This window comes from Watersipora subatra, chromosome 7, assembly GCF_963576615.1.
Source record: "Watersipora subatra chromosome 7, tzWatSuba1.1, whole genome shotgun sequence".
NCBI lineage: Eukaryota > Metazoa > Bryozoa > Gymnolaemata > Cheilostomatida > Watersiporidae > Watersipora > Watersipora subatra.
The window spans coordinates 12,919,242-12,940,611 of NC_088714.1; the positions used below are offsets into that span (position 1 = coordinate 12,919,242).

A 21,370-nucleotide genomic window follows, 5' to 3' on the forward strand; every position below is an offset into this window, starting at 1 on the left:
TAGGTGTATATATATACATATATATATATAATGGCTATATAATATATATATATAACGGCTATAAAACTATCTAGCCCAATTGTATGATTAATCTGCTGTTTTAACTTTGGTGTACTAAATAAAAGTCTCTGATTAAGGTATACTTTTATCCTTGTCTTTGCATCAATTTTAGACTTATTGTCATTAGATTAAATGGCTTATTGGATGAGTCGGTTTTAGTCTGAATGTCTTAGAACAAATTAGACCAAGTGGATTTGAACCAATCGGTATTGTTATCGTTAGACCAATTGTACCAAACCCATGATTCTGCAGTATAGTTACTTTTTGTACACTTTCAACATAGATTGTAAAATAAACGCTAACAAATAATCCTTTACATCATTTGGTATTTAGACTACTAATAAAAATCAAAATTATTGATAGATATTTTTGTCAGACACTTGGTGGAAAAACATCAATGTATTCATTTTGACTACAGTATATGGCTGGTTAGCGGAATTATATTGATTGACATTAAAAGAGAGTTAGTATTTACATAAGATGTATAAAAATAGTAGGAGTATTACAGTATACTAGTACATGTATCAGAGACTTTGCTAGTTAGTATACAAGTTCTAATACTTTGCATTCACTGCTTAAAAACCATCAACTATTTGAAACCGTAATGACTAGCTCTTAACATTTGTTTTATGTACTAGATGAATATATTACATACGCTGAAGAAAGTTAGGGGTTTAAAAAACGTGACCACATTAGAGCACTTTCAGTACGATTGAAGTTTTTAATAGCGAATAGTATTGTGGAGACAACTCCATATTTGACTTCTCTTAGAAAGGGGTGTTGTTATTGCAGTTAAACGACGAGAAATGAAGTAGCAATGTTCGTTAAATGATAAAAAGTGGTATATCGATTCTGCTTACACATATTGATCAACTTCGTAGCCAGATTCGCTTGTCTCCCCTTGAGTGTTCATGTGTCTGATAACATCAGAGCACATGGAAAAATTGTCACTCTCCAGGCTAACCACGCTGTCTCTCTTAGACACAGCTTTATCTCTTGCCTCCTTCTTCTGCAGCCCGTATAGATCATGGTAATGCTCTATCACAGACTCTGACTCCTGCTTATCTTTTGGCGTCTCAACAAATGCCGGTTTGATGACATTCTTGCTCGTCAGGGGACGAGCAGAGCCGAGCACTCTAAGTTCTGTTCCAGACATAATGGTCTTCTTGCTGCCCGGCTCCTTCTGAGAATCAGCACCAGACTGTGTAAACTTTATCCTTTCTCTCCCCGCCGGAGCAGAGTTGACTATACGTCTGCCATAGATTGCAGGTCCTGATGAAGAGTCGTCTCTGTAAGGACACGGGCACACAAGTGAACTATGTGCTACAATTTTTTATGACAATACAGATAACACACAATGATAGTTTATGGTTCAATTGTTTGCGAATTTACCCTTTTTATAACCAAACGCTTTTTTGTCCTCAACTCATGCACAGAGGCTGTTCAAACACAGAGAGAATACTTGGTTCTTTTGATTCGTAGTCCTCTCGAGGTTCAAAGTGGGTAAAACATTGATGTTTGCTCAACTGTTACTTGGTGCACCTCACCACTTGATAACTTCAGCAAAAACAGCCAATTTTGCAACAAAAGGTATTACTTCATTGCAGATAACAGTTTTCTTACTTTCGTCTGCTATGCTCCGCCGACTTCGGTTTTCCCTTCTGTTTACGACTGGATGCCCCGCTAGTCGAGCTTAAATGACTTTTGACATCGGGACTCATAGAACTAATGGAACGTCGACTAGTAAATGGTATTCCAGTATCATCACTTCCATCTTCTACATGTGGTCCCGTCATAACATATGCGAATTCTATAGAAATGTAAAAATAAGGAATAGTTAAAAAGGCCTTGTAGTACTAGCAATTCAGGTGAATATCAAGATAGTAACATTGTCCTCTGATAATCTCTACTCTAGTAGAAATAATAAATAGACAATGTTACTATCTTGGATCATCATGATCCTTTTATCATTATGATCAAAGGATCATAACCTCTACCAGAGTAGAGATTATATCAAAGTAGATATCAAAAAGAATAAATACAAAAGCGAACAAAAAAAGAATGTCACATCCACTAAACGTAAGTACAGTATTACTGAGTAGAAATTCGTCTCCGTAGCATTATAATTCTTGGCTAAAAATTGTGGTGGCTCTGTATATTACCATGCAGGAGCATGCACAAGTGTATTGCACCTCGCATATGTTCATCTTGCTTATATTTCTCACATACTATAGTCAATCACAGACTGCGTTAAAGTAATAATCTGTAATTTTTACATAGTGCTGTTTCTGACTATTTACTTACTGGACTGCTTGAATATGTGAAGTTCTAGTCAGTCAGCTCGTAGCATTGATATAATAAAGTTGTTTACGGCCAGACAGACAGTAGGTAAAAGTAGGTCGTTGGATTGGAAAATAAGCGACAAGAATGTTGAATACAAATCTACTGAAATTCGAAATAGCACTTGTCACAAACTACACTATGCTTACACAGTAATATTTACTATAAGACACAGTTGTTCTCCTTTTTGATTATCATTGTCAAGTTTCATTCTAAAAGTCAAGACATGAAACAGTTGTTAACATCACTTAAACGGGAAGTTGCAAATGAGTTAACCCTTTTTTTAAAGAACCACTACCATGAATTGCTACGTGCATCTGTTTGAAAGTGTCCTTCCATAGCCATAGCGGCAAGTAATGATAGGAGTTACCTTCTTTCTAAAAAGTTGAAACTCACCATCAAAGTCAATTTCTCCGCTGCCATCTCTGTCGAAATGATTGAGGATGTGGTCAACTTCTTTATCAATCAGAGGCTCTCCAAGTTTTTTAAGAATGAAAGCAAACTCACTTCTAGATAGGGCTCCACTGTTGTCCTGCAGAAGAAGTAACTATGTGAAGAAGACTATCGCAGCCTTTGATGATTGTAAGAGACACTTTACTCGGAAGGCTTTATCACTAGGCTCGGACACTGTATCTGTAGCCTTACTGCTATCTCAACCTGCATATTTTACTAATTTTCAGCAGGTAAAAAGATTTGCATTAAAAGGGTGGGTAAGAGACATGCATCAGCTACTTTTAGAAAGTTCTTGAAAAAGCTCAACTGACATTACCCTGACCTGGCAGCAAACAGATATATGGATGAGTCAGATGGATGATATATGTACTTTGATTACACATGAGATCCCTCTAGCAATTAGTAACAATTCATTTGACATTTTCCTATGATATTTTTAGATGCATGAATTTGCACTTGCAAAGGAAAGGTTGCAGGTTTGGTTGTATATTGACTAGTAGTAGGGAGATATAGTTTAGTCATACACAGATATAAACTAATCATACACAGATATACACTGGTCATATACAGATATGCACTGGTCATATACAGATATACACTAGTCATATACATATATACACTAGTCATATACAGATATAAACTAGTCATATACAGATATAAACTAATCATACACAGATATAAACTAGTCATATACAGATGTACACTGGTCATATACAGATATACACTGGTCATATACAGATATACACTAGTCATATACAGATATACACTAGTCATATACAGATATAAACTAGTCATATACAGATATAACTAATCATATACAGATATAAACTAGTCATACGCAGATATAAACTAATCATACACAGATATAAACTAGTCATATACAGATATACACTGGTCATATACAGATACAAACTAGTCATACACAGATATAAACTAGTCATAAACAGATATAAACTAGTCATATAAAAATATAAACTAGTCATATGCAGATATAAACTAGTCATATACAGATATAAACTAGTTATATACAGATATAAACTAGTCATACACAGATATAAACTAGTAATACACATCTTTATAATCAAAATATCAACTTGCCATGCAGCCTCATAAATGTTACAAGTGTTATGCCTAGGACAACTTTTCACTATATCTGCTTGTCTCCAAATCTTTCAAACTTGTTTATCTTCCAGTTTAGTCTCCGCTATCTTTTCTCTAGATATCTATCTTCTCATTTCTACACCTCTCCGTCTATATATCAGCGTTTCTACAACCACCCTTTTTATACATTACCCACTCTCCCACTTTCTATGACTTGTTGCTTCTACTCTTATCCATTCACTGTACACCCACCTTTATATTCATCTGCCCGGTCTCTGTACCTTCAATGCTTTTTATTGTCACTCGTACACAGTGCATACCTTCTATGTAGTTTGACCTAGCTTAGTTTCTATTGAGTCATTCTCTGTTTCGATCCTTCTTTAGCCTTTGATGTTTTCAATCTTTACATATTCCTACATATTGTTGTTCATATATTATATACTTCTCTCCTTATACCTCGCTCTCAAATGAAACCAAAGATGCGTGCATCTAGAATTAATTTAGTTAGAACACGATGACTTCAGAGCCGCAGCTTGTACAGAAGCATTACACTGTTTATTTACCTTGTCAAACACCCTGAAGGCCTCTTTAATATCATCAACAGACTCTTGGTCATTCCATTTAAGGTACATGAGAAACAGGTACTCATCCATGTCATACATGCCATCGGCTGTAATGGACAGCAGAGACAACTACAGGGTATGGCATATGTTAGAATGTATTTAATACCTGGCACACCCTTCTGAAGTAGTGGATAGCATTGCTAGGCAACGATAAAGCTAAACACTTGAAAATGAAAATAACAGATAGTATTTTACTCATATCCTGTTTGTAGCTTTGGTTCAAGTGCCTTGTCCGGGTTTGTACTCTCATATCTCTTTGACATTCAAAACTTAGTAAACAAAATTAGACAAAAGAAAATATATGACATAGACATGCAACCAATATGTTAACAAAGCATTATAACCATAGAAGTATTCAACAACAAACGAACTAATCTATACAAAGTTTACATTTGATAAGAGTCACAAATTCAAGCACAAGCATTGACTAAAATCTCTTTTAGTAGATGCAATAGCGGCTATGGAGACTTCCTAGGCTGAGACTGTCATGTATTATTGACTGATGTAAGCCTGGATGGGTTAGTGATAGTGTGAACATTGTTATCACTAACAATCACTGAAATATTGCGTGATTAACATCAGCATACAGCCATATAGTGTGAACCAGCTTCTAGTTTAAACTATTATTCATAGAAAACCAAATAGTTCCACCAATAAGAGTTAACGCCCCCATCGAGGAGACGAGCCATACTGACCATCTAAATCGGCAGTGTCTAGCAAGTCTTGCATCTCCTCATGGGTCATATCTGGGTCAATCCTGTAAACGAGGTCCTCCACTTGCCTTCTAGATACAAGTCCATCGCTGTCCGTGTCCAGGATAGGAAACGACTCTCTGATCTCTACAACAATGAACTTACTGTATAAACTTACTCCTTTGTAAGTTTCTACAAAATAGCTTGCAGGATGGCAGTAAAAAACATCCCCATTACCTCTATAACTTCATGCAAAATTATAAATTTTTTCTGTTTTATTTTGTTTCCCTTCTTTTGCATCTCTATACTTAGAAAGAATTTTTAATGAAGTCAGATCAGTCGCTCTAGTAGGAAAAAGAAAAATGGACTTTTTTGTGATTTATTTTCGTCAACAATAATAGTTGACAAAAGAAAAATGCTGGAGGAGAGATGAAGCCCATAATACGCAATAGCATAGCGAGCCGTGGTGTCGGGCTTATCGTCATCGCGTAATCTACGTCAATTTTGATAGGAATTAGGTTTTATTCACTTATTAAAAGATGTAATTTAATTTTTTCTTGAAACTGGCCACCTTCTCTATGCTTCTTATAGTATTAGGGAGTTGGTTTCAAAAAATGGCCTGTTGGTAATCCACCCTGCGATGACCTACACGGGAAGAAAACTGTGGGAGATTTAGACAGAAATTTGAGAATCAAGTTTGATATATTGTGCGAGGGATATAATTACAATAAAATTCATGATGGGCTAAAAGTATAATGCAGTATGAATATAGTGAACTGATAGGTAGTATGGATGATGATTTGAAAAGAGGTTTGGTGTGAGTGAGGCGGGGTTTTCTGTAAATGGTCCTTATCATGCGCTTTTGAGGTGTTATTAAAGTCGTAATATGGGTGGGTGGTGCATTGTCCAATGCCTCAATGCAATGTGAAAGTTTAGAATTAATCATAGAATTGTATAATAAAAGCAGAGGCTTGTGAGATAAATATTCAGAGGTGCAATAGAGTAAGCCTGATCAGGGTCTCAGTTGTTTTAGTAAATATTCGATGTGTTTTTTCAAGTGAGATTAAAATCAATGAAAATGGCTAAGAACAGCGTAATCTGTATGAAAAACTGGTTGGTTAAAAATGAAAAAGGGATGAGTGTTAGCTAGATGAAATTTATTTTGGGGCTTTTTTAGTAACATGATATTAGTCTTATCAACATTTAGGGTGAGTTTGTTAGAAGTGCACCAGTTTTGAATAGCGAGAAGTTCGTTATTTAAACAAATCTATGCTCTCGTTGATGCTGGAGGATTCGAAAAAGAGATTAGTGTCATCTGCATAAAGCAAAGGTGTGAAAAGGTTGATGACATGTGTTAAATCATTTATGTAAATTAAAAAAAGAGTTGGACCAAGGATGGAACCTTGAGGTTAACCACATGTTAAATCTAGTATGGAAGATAAAGTGCTACCAATAATAGAGTGTTGTTTACGTTCGGTTAGATAGCTTTTGATCCAGTTAATTGCGGTAATGTCAAAATTAAGATTGTGGAGTTTTGAGTACAATATGTTATAATCTATTGATGAGTTGATATCCCAGACTCATGCCCAAACTATCTTTTCAACTCTCTAGAAGGTATTTGAATTTTATGGAGAGCAGGCTAATATTTTCAAACTGCCACACTGGCTTAAAAATCTTTAAATCATCAAAATATATTATTCCTTGCACTTCTGCATCAAATGATTTTAAAAGTGTTTGCAATGCACAATAGATAGAGTTTGTTACCTTTCAAATAGATAATTCAGATACTTGGGTTAAATATCTACATTAACAATTTGAAAGGTAACAATGAGCCATAGGGTGTTGTATATATGTAGCCTGGACCCTGCTCTGTTGTATACATGTAATGTGTGCCCCGCTCGGTTGTATACATGTAACATGTGCCCTGCTCTATTGTGTACATGTAACGTGTGCCCTGCTCTGTTGTATACATGTGTGATGTGCCCTGCTCTATTGTGTACACGTAACGTGTGCCCTGCTCTATTTTGTACATGTAACGTGTGCCCTGCTCTATTGTATACATGTGTGATGTGCCCTGCTCTATTGTGTACATATGAGATGTGCCCTGCTCTGTTGTATGCATGTGCGATGTACCCTGCTCTATTGTATACATGTAACATGTGCCCTGCTCTGTTGTATACCTGTAATATGTGCCCTGCTCTGCTGTATACATGTAATGTGTGTATGCACTGCACTAACTGCTGCCCAGAGTAGCCCTAAGCATGCACAGATGTTGCTGCACACCGGCTACTCATTATCAGAGAATGTGTAAATATATTAGCTGTTATATAATATTAACTATTACGTAGATGCAAAGCTATACTTTCAGCAGACCTGCCCAGAGGCATATCTTCAAATAATATAACGTAGTTATGACCGTAACTATGCTCGTACACGTGCCTCTGACTCTAAGTACATACCATAGCCAATAGCTGTTAGATTAAAGAGCCGACTACTTGAGACTGGTGCTTCTCACCAACTGTTTGGGCAGGTGTTTGCAATGGCATTAATATTAGATCCAACTTGGTGGTGTTTGGAGAGAATTTGCGTCACTCGTGTCTCGGTGGTTAATTATTTTTGTATAAACTGGATGTTTTATGATTTTAAAGTTCTTATAAAAAGGTATACCATCACAATTAATCTTATATGACAATAGTAAAAATTAAAAAGTTACTATGAACAGTGGTGAACTTTTTAGTCTGACAAAATTAGCTAGTTTCCTTGTTGAACATCAACGACCTGTGTAGCCAACACTTACCCGCTTCAAGACACTAAAGCTGCATCTGAGGTTTGTGTTTGCAGCAAGTTGTGTCACACGAGGTTTTGAGGCAGTGTTTACGTGGCACCTGGAGTGTTATAGATAAGCTTTACACGAACATAAAGATATGTACTTGCAAGGAAAATGGCTACCAACCTTTTTTCAGTCTGTTGGGTAGTCCATCATGTCTTCCTGGTAGTGATCTCCTTCGCTCCAAGATCTGCAATACAAATTCTCTCTGTCATCCTTATCATCCCTTTTTACGCTCGTCTAGTGGAGAGCTAGTGTTCGCACATAAAGGTTTGGGCCTATCATAGGATGTAGCTGGTACAAGATAGAACGTTTTTTACATTTTTTACAGTTTTCGTTAAACCATCAGCAATGAGTTTAAGATGTGGTCGCAAATATTTTTTTGTCAACTCCACCAACGTTTAGTTGTCCGACTAGGTTCTGCCTTACAGCTTATAAAAAGACCTGATGCCAATCTAGTGTCTAAAGTGATGCCGCTGCTTGTATGAACTAATAAACTATCATGACGATGGTTCGGCTAGAACTGTTTGTGCCGGTATGGCAGGTTGTATAGTTATCCAGCGATTGACTGAGAATATCATAAAGAGCAAGCAGACCTAGCGAAAATCCCATTCTGAGCGAGCAGCGCGGCGAGAGGTAGCCATTACCTACACGCGCTCCTCAGGGAGATAAAAGGTAATTAAATCTGAACAGCTTTAAGTTTCTTATGGAACTCTTCTGACAAGTCTACTGTTGCCATCATTGTTTCAACTACAAGTCAATCGTAGTCGTATAACAATTCAATTATAAGTTGGTGTCAAGAGTTCATAGTTACTTTGAAAAAGAGGTTTTTTTATGCCAAATTAACTGTAACGGGAAAGAATAAACATTCCTATATGCTGTACAAGGTGTCAACGCTGCTAGATCAGACTCTACTGTACTACTACACGTAGTTGTGGTGGCAGCTTATAGATTGTTGTATAAAGTAGACAGTTGAACACTGGCAATTTATGACTATTGAATGTGAAAACAGAAGCGCTACTCAAGCTTTAGATTTTTATAAGTTTTAACTTATAAAATATAATTCTATAATATGTAATATAATATTTCTATATTCTATATATATAATTCTATATTCTATAATATAATAATTCTACATATATTTATATACAGAACAACTACGATGCCATTCAGTTGTAATGCTGCCATTCAGTTGCAACGATGCCATTCAGTTGCAATGCTGCCATTCAGTTGCAATGCTGCCATTGAGTCGTGGCAGCGAATTAAACATTGAAGCCAACAAATAATATCAACTAAGTGTCTACCAACTGCCTACGCTGGCAACAGCAACGCAATACTTCAAATGCCACAATGAACATAGACGGTACTAAACAAACGACAATTACAGTAATCATTCACATCACTCTTAGCAAACTCCCTCTCTACAACTATGACATTCGACTGACCCTTGCCTTAGGCTATATTGCAGGCCTATAACAATCATTGTTTGTGACACATTCAGTAGTCAATCTCTTATATGTTGACAGCAAGCATCTATGTTGTGAAAAAATATGTATTATGATCCAATTTATGTTGTTTTTGCCTGTTAATGGCCCTTTGTATACAGACTTTTCTAAAAATCTAATTTTTTTTATAGAAAAATCTGTAATAAAAGAGTGTATAACTTACATTAACCATCTTTCCAAGATCCACAACCCTAAAGGCAGATTCCACTAGTGCGAACATATTTATCTCGAGTTTTTACAGAAGAAACGGCAAGCTTTCCAATACATATGAGAAAACGTAAAGCTGCTGTAGCAGTCGACAGCATCAAGTGTAAGCAAGATGTAATTTCATTAGCTCAGCCCAGTAGCAAGTAATGGATACCTCATAGCCGAGATCTTCAGGAAGTCTATAGAATTAATTTACACTCATGCATGCAAGAGGAAAAATGTGAGAAGAGCTAATCAAAGCAGTTTAATCCATAATTATTTCTTATACAATGATTATGCACTGCAGGAATCTCCGGGCAAGCAATATCGTATTATGTTATTGTAAAAAATATCAGTCTACATATTACTAATCTTGAGGATTTTGGTGTGTTTACTCATTTTATCTAACAGCTTTATAAACTGCAGAGATACCAAAAGTAAAAAAGAATGTTAAGAATAACCCAAGTGAGAGGAGTTGCCAAGCTGTGTTTGTGTCAACCTCACACTGATCTCCCAGAAACTGAGACTTCAACCAACAGCAACTGTTATACATGTTTAGCTTACAACTTTTATCTCTACAGCCCTTCAACAAAATACAATATGACCGAAAGCTTGCAGAGAAGCTGATTTTGGAGTTGCCTTTTCATGATAGCAGACGCAAAACGATCTATCACCAAAAACGATGTTCTTCAATTCGTAAGTTTTAACAAAATGTTCAACTATTTTGATCCTCACAGTATAAAACCATTTCAAAGATGGGCCTGACAGCTGCTGTTAACAGCAAATAAAGAGTTCAACTTCATAGCAAATTTCGCTGGTAGTATTTATTGTTATAGACATATGCACCGGTAGGCATATTGAGACCTTTCATATCAAGTTGAGGTGGTAATTTTACATAATAATCAACCGAATTCTCACTCATTGTGGTAATAAACTTTTACACCAATTTTGTTCCAATTTATGACTGACAAGATTCACTGCAACACTTTTAACATGTTTAGCAATAATCATTTCTTTCAAGGCTCAATTTCAGCATCAGTACTACTGAACAACCATCACAGAGCTGGTGAATTAGGACTAGCTTACACATTAATGATCCATACGAGGCTATTATAAAAAATACATCATCCGGCAAAATCAATGATTCCTTTGAAGCTTTGGCATGATAAATAAATGAGATCTAGGATATTAATTGGGGCCGACGCTTAGACATGCTTTGCACTAAATACAAGTGCTCACCACAATCACACCCACCAAACCAATATCACTACTCATAGAAAAGACCATTTTTCAATTGCAACAGCTTTCTGATGGCCGTCTAAATTGCTGTTATGTAAATGGCATCAGGACTAGAGATATTTGCGATCAGAAGAAATCAGGTGATCTTTATAAGCAACAATAACTTGTTATATTAATGCACTCTATCAACAGAAACAACTTATAAAAAATTCCACGTGAAAATAGTCAAATATATTTGTGTCCAATAGTTTAGCAATGACACTAAACAAATAAACTTGAAGCGTGTATCCAAGTTTGGTGAAATACTGTAGGTCTTGCGGCACAATACCAAATTTATGAGACGTGATGAGACATGACAAAAAGCTGTGTAAGAAAAATAACAAATGAGATGCTGGCTGGTACATAGATATACAGGATAGTAAACAGAATGCTGGACTTGCTAAAACAACATGCAGCCAAGGTTACTCAAGGCAACTGTACAAATGAAATAAGAAGTTGATGAGATTACAGAAATGTCGTCCGGTTGTTGCTATCCTAGACATCAGATTTTTACTTGGACATCATCATGGATACAAACTCTACAAGAGCGCAAAAGAAGATTACACTAAAATAGCCACAAGCTAATAAGATATTATTTTAGAACAAGACAGACAACGCATACAGATAAGCAGGATCTAGAACAAACAACATTGAGTACTAAACTGAAATGATATTATCAACTTAATCAGCAGAGCTTACACCCATCAGCGGCCAAGGAAACTGAGACTCCATTCAAATACCACCATGGCTGATCTAACTTCAGAGTACTTGGGTCCAATGAAATTGTACCACAAAGAAACCTATTTTGATATGCGACATTACTAATCTAAATTGAACACTCAATTTTTCCATTCACTTTTGTGGTTAAATCGTAAATATGCTACTGAAAATCGCCAAACTAATCAGCGTTTTAACAACTTTTAAAATCATAAGCAAAGAAATCACTTAGCAGTGTGGCGAGCCAACCAGAATTGGGCAAAACGAGCAACTTATCAGCATTTAGCGGATCACACAGCCAAGCTTGTAACATGCACCCGCAACAGAAGTATGTAAACAAGTGGAACCACATCCGTCTAGAGAATGCTGCTAAAATACTGCTCAAGTGATTGAATTGATGTGAAGGCAACTTCTCAGATACAAGAAGAGCAGATGCTGTTAAGGCGTATAAATGTACATGTAATTAGAATGAATTATAGTGAGGGAGACTACTGGTAGCCTAACCGTGCATTTCAAGAGATACAAACACTAAGAAGAGTGCTTCTAGTTCCTCGAGTGTAAACCAAAATGATTTCTGTGTGTGCGTAAGTGGAGACGGCAAGCCTTTTAGAATGACGCCGCAGAAATGTGACATAAATTACAGTCAGTATCTGTATGAAACACATCCACAGTAATGTAACAATGCCCGAACACATTTATGGCTAGGTTGAAGCTGCATAGCTTTGCAAGTTATGACAACGTTGATTTAGGAGTTTCCCATTATTATTAAAACTCTAAATTTTATTATAAACCGACGTCTAATTAGATTCCAGTAGTACCAAGAACATGAAAGCACCCTGCATAGCGCCGTGAGAGGGTGTCTACAAGGGTGGTATAGAGAAGGTGCTGGGTTCTACAAGGGTGACAGATAGTTAATAAGCCATTCTCTCACATGATATGAAAACGCATCACTAAATTTATAAGACCACGCAAACCTTTGATTAGCTCAGAGCGTATTCCTATATAATGAAATCAATCACAACCCACTCAGCAAATGCCATGGCTTTTTTCAAGTGAGGAGAGAGCGCAGCAGTTAACAGCTACTAGCTCGCGGTAAGTAAAACATGGGTGAAATGAAAGAGCCAATCATTGCACATGGCGGTTAGCACAATACTGCCAGTCAGTGAATTCAAAGAATCAACTACCTGCGTACGTAACGTTATATAATATCAGCTTGTGCATGTGCAAGTAGTTTTTGTCAACTACTTCGAGCACATCATAGCACAAAACTCTGCAAAGTAAAACCAAATAATGTATTATGAGAGCAAAGCATTCAGAGAGAATCATCTACAATACATGAAATAGCATTATTGAAGCCTCGATAAATAGTTTACTAGTTTGATGCTTACTGTAGCCAAACTGCCTAAACTGTAGACATACACACATCAATAAGTTGAACAAAGCTTGCCTACACCATTTGTCCTGCCTTTTTATCAAGATAACATTGGCTAATTTACAAAATGAATATCATACCTTCGTAATTAACTTGACCATCACCATCAATGTCTGCTTCTCTAATCATTTCATCAACTTCCTCGTCTGTTAGCTTTTCTCCTAGATTGGTCATTACATGCCGTAACTCAGCAGCTGATATGTATCCATTACCATCTTTGTCAAAAACACGGAATGCTTCTCGAATTTCCTCTTCACTGTCCGTATCCTTCATTTTACGAGCCATCATGGTGAGAAACTCTGGAAAGTCTATTGTGCCATTACCTATGAGGGGTAAACAAGCAATTGATGTATTTGGTAAATGAGGATATTCCATCTTTATAATGAAAATTAAGTATTGCCAAAACGTTTGGGATAAACAAAGATAATGCGTTATTTGTCCATACCATCCGCATCAACTTCATTAATCATGTCCTGCAACTCTGCTTCTGTTGGATTTTGCCCTAGTGATCTCATTACAGTGCCCAGTTCTTTGGTGGTGATAGTGCCATCGCCATCTTTGTCAAACAGTGAAAAAGCCTCCTTGAACTCTGAAAGTCATTAAAACTAAAGAACATCCCGATTGGAAAAAATAGAGCATGCGTGTAAAAATAACGATGGCGTATGAACTTCGTGCTGGTGTGAATCATGTGCAGAACATCTATAACTTGCTTGAATATCTAGTCAGCTAGAAAAATCAGACCTTATTTAAAGAAACTAAATTTAAGCAAATCGACCTACCCGCAATCTGTTCCTCTGTAAGTTGATCTGCCTACAATGGCATGAGATGTGATGAGCGTTAACGAGTATGTAAGCATATACAAGCAAAATTTACGAGCTACACCAAATAAATCTGCATAGCTGAAAATACTATAAGAAACCATTACACATCTCAAAAACGCATACAAATTGTAATTTTGCTTCATATCAATATGCCTTTGATGGAGCAATAAAACGGCAATTGACATGGTCTCTTCTAATGCATCTAACTCATCATTGTTAGACTTCCTGGGATATGAAAATATGTATATGAAGAAATGCCGTTAGAATGTAAAAAATAATTGTAAACAGACAAGTGTGAACAGCAGCTGCTAGTTATAAGGCTTCAATAATAATCAGTGCCATAAGGCAACATGAATCAATCTTCTATCGTTATTTGCTCAAAATAGCCCATTTACCAATTGAAAAAGTCACAAACAGCCAGAATTCGAAACAATGAAAAGTTCCAATGGCTAGCGACTACAACCAGTAACTAGATGTTAAAGTATAGATCATACCATTTTCGATTCGAGTGAGCTATCCTCTTCCTTCCTTTCGCGAGTTTCTATGTAACTATCGTACAGGCTCACGTGTTTTGTCGGCTCGGATTATTCAGGTCATGAATAAGCGTAAATATATGCATGCGCAAGAAAAATCCTTTAGCTTTCGGTACTTATTTTCAAATTATGTTGCTATAAAATATATACAGTAGCTATAAATAACTCGTTCACAGTTTTCATTTTTGATTTACTTGTTTATATAACACAAATTATTGACTGTCATGCGGAAGAATATTATGGCAAATGACCGCAAATAAACTGTACGCAGTAACTTGCTTACTATTGGACAAAACTTCCCCGCAATGCGTTTATGAAAAAATAACCCGCGTGAATTTAAACATGCTCCTAAAAACTGGTCGTATCGCGCTTGAATGCTGTTAGTTTCAATGGTTAAAATTAAAACGGGTTAGCCAATTAACATATGAATTGCATAAACACGGCTTATATACACACTGCTATTTGAAAAAAGTTTCGTTACATATTTTTCAAAACATCAGAATCGAAAAATTGTCCAGGAATCCCAATATATACCAAACGGCTCATGAAGTAGTTGAAAATAATGTGAGCAATATTTAATCTAGAATTAAAAGCTAAAGATCTTTACAATAGCATTCAGCTAAATGCTATAGTTGATAAAGCTAAACCTGCATTTCTAGCTCTGTTTAGGCTGTATAAAATTATCAACCATAACCTGAAATTCTATTTGCCTAGCTGTACCTACACATTCACTATACATACACACGTACACTAAAGGCGCAGTGAATCCGCATCATATGACCGCTATGATGAAGTATATTGCTATCATACATACTTTATTAATAAATAACTTTTTTAATATAGGCCTACTGATTTTTAGTTGACTAGTTTGTAGAGCTCAAAACCTTGGCCATCGTGCGGAGAAATATATTAGTAAAAGAATGCAAATACAATGTACATGTACATTGTACGAAGTAACTTGCCTGCCATTGGGCAAAACGTTTATGAAAAAATAAACCGCGAGATTTCAAACATTCTATGGAAAAGCTGATCACATCATGCTGAAAGCCTGCCTTGTTTATTCTGAGTAACTCGTGAGACGCTAACTCCATACTAAATGTTTCAGAGCAGTAAACTTTGTATTTCCATTACTGCTGACTTGAGGGTAATAAGGTTGATAGATGTCTAGGATTAATGGACAGCTAGGATGGGACTAGCGCACCGTTCGCTGCCGTTTGTGTTAACATATAAGAATCAAGGAGCCAAGCACTGAGAGTATAGATTTCTTTCATAACAAGATACTGATTGCAGGCTCGAACACAATAAGGTAGGAAGAAATTGATGTTGCTCTTTTTTGGATTATCCTAATCCAGGATTTGAGACCGAGAGATGATCCAGTTCATTCCAGTTATCTGATCATTATATGTGATGAACAGTGAATTTACGCTGGAGGGCTGTGCAGTTAGACAAATATATAGGCATGAACTTTATTATCACCGCTCCATGCCATTCAAAGCAAATTAGACCGTGAGACAAAAAAGACACTTTCAAACTGTCAAAGACAAAACTTGCATGTACAAGCAACGTGTGATGAGTGATACCATCTGCAATAATCTTTAGTATAATAAGAGACGTGTCCGTCTGTCTGTCCGTCCGTCTGTATGAAACCACGGTTGGAGGTTAGAAAAAAGATTGCATCGACAAGGATTCAAACTAGTAAAAATAATTTATTTCTATTTGGTGAAGTCGCTTGACGAGTGATTGTTTTTCTGTAGTTACATAATCCTCATTGAATTTTATTAGTATAGCTCTGAGATGAGTTCGCTGGGATGGGCTTTATTAATATAGCTCTGAGATGAGTTCGCTGGGATGGGCTTTATTAATATAGCTCTGAGACGAGTTCGCTGGGATGGGCTTTATTAGTATAGCTCTGAGACGAGTTCGCTGGGATGGGCTTTATTAGTATAGCTCTGAGACGGGTTCGCTGGGATGGGCTTTATTAGTATAGCTCTGAGACGAGTTTTTTTGGAATGTGCTTTGTAATATAGTTCTGAGACGAATTTGCTGTGATCGACTTTGTTAGCATAGCACTGAGATGGGTTCGCTGGGATGGGCTTTGTTAGCATAGCACTGAGATGGGTTCGCACGTTTGTACTTTTTTGAAGCGAACAGATATACAAAGTACGTAGTTATCTGTTATTATTAACTACTAGTATATTGGCAGACTCGTCCACCGTGAGAGATCGTCATGAGTAATCAGTATGTGCATAATTAATTCTTTTGCTACCAAATTAATTTCTTTACCGGGATATAATCACATATTCAGCAAAGCCTAATATTTGACAGGGGAGCGTGTAAATCGTCATAACCTTTGAACCATACCATCAATGAAAAATATTTTAACACCAAATTAATCGTCATAAAATTTTACTTCAGCTGATGCTTTGAGAAATGTCACAAATCTGTTGCAGAATGAGACTGAACACTGTTTCGAGAATTTTCGAAAATATAGGGAGCGATTCCGAGTCGGACGATTTATCTATTTTATTACAGTTCACGGCAGTTATAAAATATGAATAATAGCTCTTAGTGGTGCTATTGTTCAATAAAAATTAACCAATATTCATAGATTTAAAATTAGTTGAAATTCGTAGCTGTAATGCCTCTAGCACGGTTGGTCATTGCCAACAATAAATTGGAATAAAAATAAAAGATTTTACAAATCAAAACTACACTCAGAGTTAACATGTTAACTACATATGTTAACTACGGGTTGTTAACATATGTTTATTGGCATTCAAATAATTGTTTCCTTTCGTTTAAGTATGTATAAGATAGTGGTGATTTAATGAGGCTGCGGTCATGCTATTGTCTATGAATCTGATGCCTGATGTTTGATTCCTGTGGGACTCCTGTGTTCCATCTTTCTTTTTAACTCTCTTAGAGTGGCTTCGTATGGAAACTGCATGCTCTTAGCATAGATTATTAAATTATGTTGGGCAATGCCAAAAGTAAACAAACCCCCTATTACAAATACATGCATCTGGAATAAATAGGTGAACCAAGTCTAACTTGAACCGAGGTTTTTCTAAAGAATTATCTGAAAGAATGCGCACATTGCAGTCGTATATCTTACAGTTCTTGTCATGTTAACGCAAGAAAAGGCTAAGTTGAAGTCTAAACCTAACGTTTCAACACATAAATGAATATTGGTTTCTAAGTGGTCTATTATCTATAAATATCTAATTAAATATTTATAAATTCAACACAAATGAAAATTGGTTTCTAAGTGGTCTATTATCTATAAATATCCAATTAAATATTATCTATAAATTCAACACATAAATGAAAATTGGTTTCTAAGTGGTCTATTATCTGTAAATATCTAATTAAATATTATCTATAAATTCAACACATAAATGAAAGTTAGTTTCTAAGTGGTCTATTATCTTAGAAACCAATTTTCATTTATGTGTTGAAATGTTAGAAGGTTTAGAATTCAACTTAGCATTTCCTTGTGTTAACATGACAATAACTGTATGCTATACGATTGCAATGTGGGCATATAATAATTAAGCCACTGCAGACAAACCAAGGGTCAGCATAACACAAGTAATTTAACGAATTGACATCGCATGCTAAAAACTGACGATTGTTTCTGCCATAACACAAGCAATCCTTGCTCATGCCACCTATGACAGCTATACAAACATTAGAAATACCAAATGTATAAAGTTATTAAATCAAGCCACCTTTAGCAATGCTAATTTATACATACAACAGTAAATTTTGCCTGATTTAAAATGGCAAGTATATCAACTTACTGTAAGTGATGGATTATTTGTCAGTATTTACATACTGTACTAGGGAAAAATTCCACTGTCATGTAAATGCGTGTATGTGTAGGCCTACTGTGCGAGACCCTTCACGGCTTCCTACTAACCTGTGCAAAAGTCAGATGGATATTTCAATGATATGTAATAAAACTGACCCTTATCTTCTTGAAGTAATGCTCTAATCATAATATAATAATTTAACATAATTTAATTTAATCATAATATATAATAATATAATAATCTTTGTGATAGCAAGAGCCATGTATGTCCATTCATCTGTTTGAAGCCTCATTTATAAGTTATGAGAAAAATATTGAACTCAGATATTCCTCTTAGCAAGACCCTCTACCAACTGCGCCTCTCCACCTCCTTGCTGGGTTGTGGAATAACTGTGCACACAGGTATTACATAGGTATTACATTGCTATTATACATGGAAACCTCTCACAGCGCATGAGACTGCCAGTATACTGTCTGTCCACCTGTCTAAAGTCTCGGTTGAAGGTTGAGAAAAGAATATTGCATTGTACGGGATTCGAACTCATAACATCCAGCTTGTTAAACTGACACTGCTACTTGCGCAGAACAACTCCCTTCTAGCATATCAGAAAATTCGAGTATACAGTTACCACACTTACGATCTCTCACAGCACACTAGACTGCTAAGGTACTAGTATTTAATACTTGTACATTAAATGCCACAGACTCTGAAAGTACAGAGCTAAATTTATTGTGACATGATTTTATATGTACACATATGTACAGTGACTAAATTTTTGAGTCCACTCTAGCTAGTCTGTTGTTCAAAACTGCCAGTCAATCAGACTAGGTCTTTTCATGCTAATCTATTTTATCACAATAATCGTAAGATGATCACAAATTCAACCGTTCTTTGTCATTATCCAATGAGGTAGAAATGGAATTCAGTCAAATTTATTGCAATTAATCCACAGCAAAGGAATTTGAACCTTAAGAGCTTGTCATAGATACGAATAACTCGTGTTGCAATTGAAGACTACCGATGGGAAGACAGGCTAGCGAATATTAGGGAGATGAGGTAGTGGTAGCAGAATCGCAATGGAGGACAAATAGCCTTTGTGCATGAAAAGTGTTATGTCACACTTGTCATCATTCTTGTCATGACAAGAATGATCTGGAGCGAGCTTGGTGAGAGCAAAGTCACAAAAAAAACAGAGATCTATAGAGCTTCTAGCAGAATAAACATATGAGATGGTCTAAGCTAGTAGGACAATATTGACTCTCCTTTATTTAATTAATAACTACGGTAACTTTGACATAAGTTAATCTTTGCGCAACGGGCTGCAGCATGGATTCACGCGAGCAAACTATGAGCAAGTAAATCTTTAAACGTAAGACAAGAGAAGAAAGCCTTGAAAGATCATTTTGGCTATCGACCTGGGTTTAACCGAATGTGTGTTTTACCATTTTGTCGGCTTGGTATGTTTTATCTTGTAAATTACTTGTGCCATGAAAACTGGTTAAGAAAACTCAGGTGACAGATTATCAAAGACTAATGCTAGAACTAATGCTAGACTTTCTACATGAGACAGCAGTACTATAAGCTGCTCAGTTAATAGTCTAATAGTAGCTTATGCTATTGATAGAATTAATAAACATATTCTGTCGAAGAGAGTTGACACAGCTGTGGTTTGGAACTGATATGAAATTTTCATTTATTGCCAGAATGCCAGACAAGATCAAAACAACGGAAAAAGCTACAGAAAACGTGTAAAGCAACTTTCAGCACATCGATAAACAAAGTTAACCATGACAAAGGAATCCTCCGCAAAAACTATTACTTTGCCTGTAATCTAGAAGATTCCGTTACTAAGTTTCTTTACCAAGCGCGCTGCAAGGTATTCCAAAGGGAATTACATTACTGGCAATTAGTAAAGTTTGTTTACAAGAGATCAGACTTATTACTCATCTCTGATCTGCTAATGATTTCAGAGAATGTCTGACAACGTAGATATGAAATGAGGCCGTTACCTGCGTGTGAAGCTGTTGTTTGTCTGTATTTCCGTAGAGACCTCGAAAGCCATGCGTCTTCCATAGCAGCCTCCATCGCAGCTCCTTGTTGTAAGAAGAATCGAGGTTACCATCGAACAAGGTTCCTAAAAACTTTTCGTAGGCACCTGCTGGCAACATAATCACGAATTCTAACCAATCCTTCGCCGTGAGCGCTCTATACTCGACTTGTTTAGACTAAAGACGTGATAATTTCTATGAAGCAAGACATTTAATACAATAAAATATCTTTCTATTATACCCTTTTGAGCAAGGCGAGCACAATGAAAGATTATGATCACGATATAATGCTAATTCCATGTATGCATTTCAATTTGTCATGTGAAGTGTTGCTAACCATTATGGCTAGCTTTAAGTGCGCAGACAATCCATACAAACATGTAATTCACTGAACATGTAATATGATATTTGTGATCGACTGAAGGCAAATGGAGAGCCAATCTGGGAAGATTGAACCACAGTTTCTATACCCACCGCAGTTTGAGAGAGATAATTAATTATCCACTTTTTAATCTGTGTTATTAAGTTTTAACAGTATGTAATTATGACCTATGCAGTCTTGCAATTAAAACATATGTTTGATCTCTGACCATTATGTACCAAAAGAGGAGTTAGATAAACTGAGAATAGCTGGGGTGGTTATCCTATTCCACGAACTTTATTTCCCTTGCTGTAATGGCTGGTACTATAGCCTGTTACTGATGGTATTTTTGTCCTTTTTTTAGAACAGGTACAAGGATTAATTTTAAAAGTGATTTCACATTTTCCGTACATGGGAGTATGTGATCGGGGACATTTGAGGCTTTCAGCTTTCAAATGCGCGCCTCCCTAAAGTTTAGTAGAAATTCAGTAGTTTTGGCCTTGGCTGCGGTACACAATACCCGAGTAGAGTCCATTTACAGTAGATTACCGAATGTGCGGATCACCAAAAACTGTGGC

General features: G+C 36.2%; 2 protein-coding genes across 2 annotated transcripts; both read right to left on the bottom strand.

Moving 5' to 3' along the window:
• Positions 1-491: 491 nt before the first annotated feature.
• Positions 492-20,555, bottom strand: LOC137400282 (uncharacterized). Its single transcript, XM_068086611.1, has 7 exons — positions 20,393-20,555; positions 8,223-8,286; positions 5,273-5,416; positions 4,518-4,624; positions 2,797-2,932; positions 1,684-1,870; positions 492-1,349 (listed from the first exon to the last, which is right to left on the bottom strand). Exons 1-7 carry the CDS (start codon positions 20,549-20,551, stop codon positions 917-919), a joined length of 1,230 nt encoding a protein of 409 aa, XP_067942712.1. The 5' UTR covers positions 20,552-20,555; the 3' UTR covers positions 492-916.
• On the bottom strand, positions 11,173-14,646 carry LOC137400287 (calmodulin-like). The gene is made up of 6 exons (XM_068086618.1): positions 14,530-14,646; positions 13,994-14,024; positions 13,660-13,803; positions 13,295-13,537; positions 12,967-13,052; positions 11,173-11,604 (listed from the first exon to the last, which is right to left on the bottom strand). Exons 1-5 carry the CDS (start codon positions 14,530-14,532, stop codon positions 13,024-13,026), a joined length of 450 nt encoding a protein of 149 aa, XP_067942719.1. The 5' UTR covers positions 14,533-14,646; the 3' UTR covers positions 11,173-11,604; positions 12,967-13,023.
• Positions 20,556-21,370: the final 815 nt, after the last annotated feature.

Coding starts and splice junctions, on each gene's coding strand:
- LOC137400287 (XM_068086618.1), bottom strand. Junction 13,804..13,993: donor TACAGAGGAACAGATTGCGG/GTAGGTCGATTT, acceptor AATGACTTTCAG/AGTTCAAGGAGGCTTTTTCA. Junction 13,053..13,294: donor TGGTCAAGTTAATTACGAAG/GTATGATATTCA, acceptor TTTACTTTGCAG/AGTTTTGTGCTATGATGTGC.
- LOC137400282 (XM_068086611.1), bottom strand. CDS start 20,551: ATGTTGCCAGCAGGTGCCTACGAAAAGTTTTTAGGAACCTTGTTCGAT. Junction 8,287..20,392: donor AACAACAGCTTCACACGCAG/GTAACGGCCTCA, acceptor TTTGTATTGCAG/ATCTTGGAGCGAAGGAGATC. Junction 5,417..8,222: donor ACCCAACAGACTGAAAAAAG/GTTGGTAGCCAT, acceptor TCATTGTTGTAG/AGATCAGAGAGTCGTTTCCT.